This window comes from Branchiostoma floridae, unplaced genomic scaffold, assembly GCF_000003815.2.
Source record: "Branchiostoma floridae strain S238N-H82 unplaced genomic scaffold, Bfl_VNyyK Sc7u5tJ_1499, whole genome shotgun sequence".
Classification (NCBI taxonomy): domain Eukaryota; kingdom Metazoa; phylum Chordata; class Leptocardii; order Amphioxiformes; family Branchiostomatidae; genus Branchiostoma; species Branchiostoma floridae.
Window position 1 is genome coordinate 95992 of NW_023365732.1, and position 6011 is coordinate 102002.

Consider the following 6011-nt stretch of genomic DNA (forward strand, 5'->3'; position numbering starts at 1 on the left):
TAACTTAACATGTGACAAGCGTTATAATAAGCAGTTTTTCTTTTTGTATAAATTATGCAAATCGATTCCTCATTTGCATGTTTGGTATTGTTTATTTCTCAACCCACGTAGTCGTGTGAGAAACTCTATTCTGATTTACCTATAGCCAAACCAAAGCCAACCAAAAATGCTTTGGGGCAATCAGGATTTCTTCGCGCGAGGAGTAAAGGAGGTAGTGTCCATTAGAGCCCACCGCCCCACACTCAACAGAGACGGGGACCGACATAGACTTTCTGATACTTATGACCCCTTCCTGCAAAAGTGGTGTGTCCCTGACGTCACCGCTGGAGATAGAGAGGGTCATTCTGTAAACAAGGTCGACGGAGTTTGACCGAAAATTGAGAGGGTAAGTCCCTATAGTGTTGTAAGTAAAGTGTTAGCAATTTGTTCTGACCTAGTTTAGGGTACTTAGAACTTTCTACAAGAGATAAAGAGTCTGTTGGGGCATTCATCGAACGATCGACGTACGATTGCAAACTAGGGCCATTCTTGGGATAGATAGTCGTGCATGTTTCGTACTACAAACCGTATACGTAGCAGTCTCGTTGCCGTAAAGGCTATGCTTGTCGGCGATTGGTTTTGTCTCAGCCTGCTTGAAAATCCTACGGCATACTACAAAACAGACCGAGTCCTAAGTTGTAATTTCCTATACGTAGACGCTATGTAAAATATATATGGCTTTTTTTCTGATCTGCGCTGTTGTCTGGTCACTCGCGTTTACTTACATGACTGGATTTAATCTTAACGTAATGAATAAAAGGATGGGAAAAAATAACAATAACACGGCCTTTCTGATGGAGGCTGCAACACAGGCTATGTTAGGTAAATGCCACTGTATGAGGTCGTAGTATTTGAAAAGCCAAGAAAATAAACAACGGTTTTAGTAGTCAAATACACTTGCGGCTAGATAAGGGCCTAATGCATATCAAACATTACAATCCTTGAAACCTAATAGGTAATGTTTAACTAGCAACAACAACCAACCTTGCCAGTTCCGATCTGTCGATGTTTTCTACCATCCGAATAACAAAGCCAAGGTTTTCCAGACCAGTTTTGTGGCCCAGAAGATCTCTCAGGGTCGCTTCTTCGGTACGGAACTGGTCCCTGAACCTGAAGGACGGCCCCAGGATGTCCGTCAGGACGGTGTCCCAGCTCACGTCTTCCCTCTCCCCGAGAATGGCCGCTAACAGGGCTGAGGTGAAGGACTTGGAGATGGAGCCGACTCCGAAGAGAGTCCTGTTGTCCACAGCTTGTCCGGTCTGCAGGTCCCTTTGGCCGTACCCCTTGGCGAAAATGGTCTGGCCGTCCTTGACCACGGACACGGTCAGTCCGACTACAGGCCTGGACTTACATGTCATCAGGTTCTGTATGAAAGTGTCGAGATCCTGTAGCCTCTGCTGTAGATCCGGACTGGCGGTGGCGAACACCAGGCCGGTGAATAGCCACCAGGTCGTGGCAATCATTGCTACCTTCATATTGGTAATACAGAACATGCGAAGCACATTTATGCAGCTTGAAGCAGGTAAAAAGAAGAATCAGATGGTGGGCTTTGTTGCCAAGCCTGGGATAGAAGCCTGTAATGTCGAAGGTTGGATTGTAGTGGTGACTGCAGGTCAAGAGAACAGGGGTTTTTACTAGCCTCTTCCGCAGACTTCTGAGGCAGCTGTGTTTATTTTTTGAGAGGGAGGCCTGATTCGCAATATGCTACGTGGAATAAGGTTCTCTATGCTGGGGAGGGGAGTTTTGCCGCGGAACTTTAGTCTCTACCAGTCTCCCGCCTGGCCGAATAAGGGGACTTTGGCCAAGTTAGGAATAAAAGCCTAGTCGGAGTTTATTGGCTTAGGAGTGTACTCCTCGGCCATCTAACTCCTCTAGCGTGCTTTTTGTATTATTTAGCCAATTTCTACTATTTTACCAGCAACCTGTGGAGCCTGGTAGAGTACTGGAACTCCCTCCCCGGCATTAGAAAACCTTAGCCCATTTGGAAAATCGTGAACCAGTCCCCCCCCCACCCCCGTGTACACTAAAACACACCCAGTAACTTTCTAGCGAGGACAGGTCAAAGACAATTACTACGGTGTGAATAGCCCGAATGAGTGGCGGGTCATTCTCACCCTGTCTATCATGTAAATGTTATAAACACACACCAAGCAGGCACTGTGCGGGAGTTCACGCAAACAGTTGGTCTATATAACCAAGGACGTCCTTGATATAACCTTCTTGTTCTATTTATAACGGTTTAAAAACTTTACTTGACCAAAAGGTGAAGACACTAGAGAGATCTTACGACTTCAGATTTTTGAAATGATGGACCTGCAACAGTTTTTGTCTCGTATTATCACACGCTCCGTGACTTCAGTTGTATTAGCACACCTATGCACATAGTGATGTATCATGGCGTAGTGGATTAACGAGTAGACTTTTTAACTTATGGTCTCGGGTTCGAATCCAACTTGGTGTACTTTCTTTTTTTTCGATAATGTTTCACTATTTATCACTTATACGGTCGTTCATATTGAAATTTTGCTTTCATAAGGATTTGGTTCTTGTGTTCATTTCATAATAACCTTCTTGATACTATCTATTTGCGCTATTACAGTGTGTATTCATTGAAATATATTGAAGTCATACTGGTAGTATATTGGTGAAACATTACAGATCTGGCGGTGTGGTTTACAAACATGTATTCGCAACTCGTCTGTGAAAAGGAAATTAGTGGAAGACCTTGCAGACAATCCTAGTTAAATGGGCACAATATACAGTCTTCATACATACCTTGTAACATTAGTTGTATTTCGAAAATTGAACGTAAAAGAATCATGTTACGCAGTTCTAACTCAGTACAAGGTAAGAATGTGGCTTTACTGCATTATGAAATATAACGTTCGACTCAAAATAACTAGCACACTATTGAAAGAAAAAGTTCGACGGAAAATCGTTACTCAACAGACAATAGGTGTGAACTATTCATCCCTGTCCCTCGCGTGCCACTAGATCAGTGCATGGTAATTGGGTACTTTGCATGTGAAGGAATCGTGTCCTTGCTAGAAATCTACTGGTTGTGTTTTAGTAACGAGCCTCCCCCCCCCCCCGAAAAAAAATAATAAAAAATGCCAAGTCTGCGAAGGAGGCTAGAGTTTTATGGCATCTCACTGCCCTACGTATGTATACCCACGCAACTAGACACCATGTGATACGTACTGCTGACGACTACCATGCTGGCATGTTTAGACAACAAATATAAACGAACCACCAACCACACCTACTTAATCTGGCTCTTACTTTCCTATGTTAACAACTGGGCGTATTGAGATCTTCCCTACGCAGAACAAATGGTCCAAACACTTCGGCAGTAGTTCGTTTTTTAAGGCCACAGAATTTAGGCCACAGAAAGTAAATCCTGATGGCATTTGCGCACCCATTCATCAATTTTCGTCCAATTGTAAAACAAGTGCTTTTAAAAAAAGCTGGCGTTTCGTCTACGTTTATGAGTGTGACCTGTCTTTTTCTTGAAGTAAAATCTGTTAGAAAAAGTCACTCAAGGGCTGTTGCGTCTATAAGAAAAATTGTTATTTTGGAAAGGAGTACTGTTTAAAAGCGGGTCTTGGCTTACAACTTTATTTTAAAATGTACAATAAGTTCATTATAAAATCTATCAATATACTCAGGTAGTCCTCATGAAGTCCTGTTCATAAGACAAAGGCCTTGCATATGTGAAATGAATACTAAAATAATAAAAAAAATGATATATAAAAATATAATATCAATAAATAAATAGAATATTTATATATCATCTTCAATATTTAAAAAGAAAAAAACATCCACTCTCGGTTTCGAACCAGGAAATTGTGCCGAGTATGCAAATAAGACTGTACTATGGATGCAAACTATGGAAACTAATGGCAGAGAGTGACTGAAACAAATATATTCAACATATATTGTATATGTACAACTTGAATGTATTCAATATCATGTGAATCTTGAGAAACGTATGCTCTTGTAAGTCAGGAGTTGCAGTGACCATATATTAAAGTTACACATAAATTAATGGGACAAAGGACAGTGTGTGATTGTACATGTATGCTTTTATTTTGATCAAATTTTATGAAGTGAGAAACATGGCCTTCACATTGTCTAGCATGAAAAGGGGAACTTAGTTCTACGTTGCAGGGCAAAAATTGTGAAGTTGCGATACACATGATCTCATTTTCAGCACAATTATCATTGAGTAGTCCACAAATGATGTAAGTTAGAAATTGCTCAATACAATATGATTCTCTACTGTGTTGTAGATATAACGTTAAAGACAGATATGGTTGATGTGAAAACGAGCAAAAGTTTGTGTGAGATAGATACTCTACTCTACTCTAGTCTAGTACTTAAGGTAATCAGACGTTCTTGAGGTGGAAATACACCATTGGTACAAAGACATTAAGTGAAATTGCTGTGCTATGTGCTGGCAGACACTACATGTACATTAGGAAGTAAACTCCAAGGGCATATTCAGGTATAACTGATTGATGTTAGGGAGATTAGGTGGACATAGTGTGCTGGAGTTCTGTAAATGGCTGACATGTGTTTCATGACATAGCCCGGGCATGTATGTCTTAAAGTTTAAGACATTATAATTTTGAGATATTTAAGTAAAATGTGAGGTAATCTGGTGACTAGAGTGTGTAATGTTGAGTGGGTGAGTGGGTACCGCATGCACGGGTGGGGTCCGGATACTGCGGTCAGCTGAGTGGGTACCGCATGCACGGGTGGGGCCCGGATACTGCGGTCAGCTGCGTGGGTACCACATGCACGGGTGGGGTCCGGATACTGCGGTCAGCTGAGTGGGTACCGCATGCACGGGTGGGGCCCGGATACTGCGGTCAGCTGCGTGGGTACCACATGCACGGGTGGGGTCCGGATACTGCGGTCAGCTGCGTGGGTACCACATGCACGGGTGGGGTCCGGATACTGCGGTCAGCTGAGTGGGTACACAGCACGAAAACGAATATTTAAGCATACTTTCCGAGATACTTAAATGTAGCCTAAAGGTGGGAAAATATTTCCGCAGAGTTTACGGTATCGTAAAGACCACGGAAACCATGGTTTTACATTTCCGTAACCTTTCCGTATTCGTTAAGGCAGATTAAATACATGTAATATCTTTACATAACCTTTAATCATCCTTATATGTGCCGTATATGAAACGGGTATTGCTTATGTACAGAAAACATCTACAGGCTTTGAACCGACCATACGTTCACATACAATCAGTTGACCTTCGCCTTTTTTTTAATTTTCGTGGTTCTCTAAGGTGGAAATTACCAATAGGAGATGATATATTTTCATTGCCCTTCCGTTACAATTGATCTCATTTACATACTCTTATTAGTATAGGTCTATGGAGAACTCCCCCTTTTATGTATAGGTGCAAAAAAAGATGTCAGAATTTTTTATTTTTAAGAAGAGGCATTGCTTTTACCAAATTAAGAGTATTTTCCGCTCAATATACCACATGCGCCGTTCAATAAAGCAGCGGCTTCAAATGAATAGCTCCTGCTGTGTTTGCGTGTTAAGTTTAACCAAGAAAAGAAAATCTCCTCCTGTGTGAAAGCTACATATAACAGATACAATCTTTCCGATGTCTTTCCGTTACATTTGAGCTGACTTTACATAAAAGGGGGGAGGTTTAAGCAAACCTCCCCCCTTTTATGTATAGGTGGAAAAAAGGTGTCGGAAAGGTAGCGTTAATCATTACTTGAAGAAGAGGCATTGCTTTTACCAAATTAAGAGTATTTTCCGCTCAATATAGTACATGCGCCGTTCACTAAAGCAGCGGCTTCAAATGAATAGCTCCTGCTGTGTTTGTGTGTTAAGTTTAACCAAGACAAGCAAATCTCCTGTGTGAAAGCTACATATAACAGATACAATCTTTCCGATGTCTTTCCGTTACATTTGAGCTGACTTTACATAAAAGGGGG

General features: G+C 41.6%; 1 protein-coding gene across 1 annotated transcript; it reads right to left on the bottom strand.

The window, feature by feature from the left end:
* Window positions 1-1001: 1001 nt before the first annotated feature.
* On the bottom strand, window positions 1002-1514 carry LOC118407910 (gigasin-6-like). The gene has a single exon (XM_035808484.1). The coding sequence runs from the start codon at window positions 1512-1514 to the stop codon at window positions 1002-1004; it is 513 nt and encodes a 170-aa protein (XP_035664377.1).
* Window positions 1515-6011: the final 4497 nt, after the last annotated feature.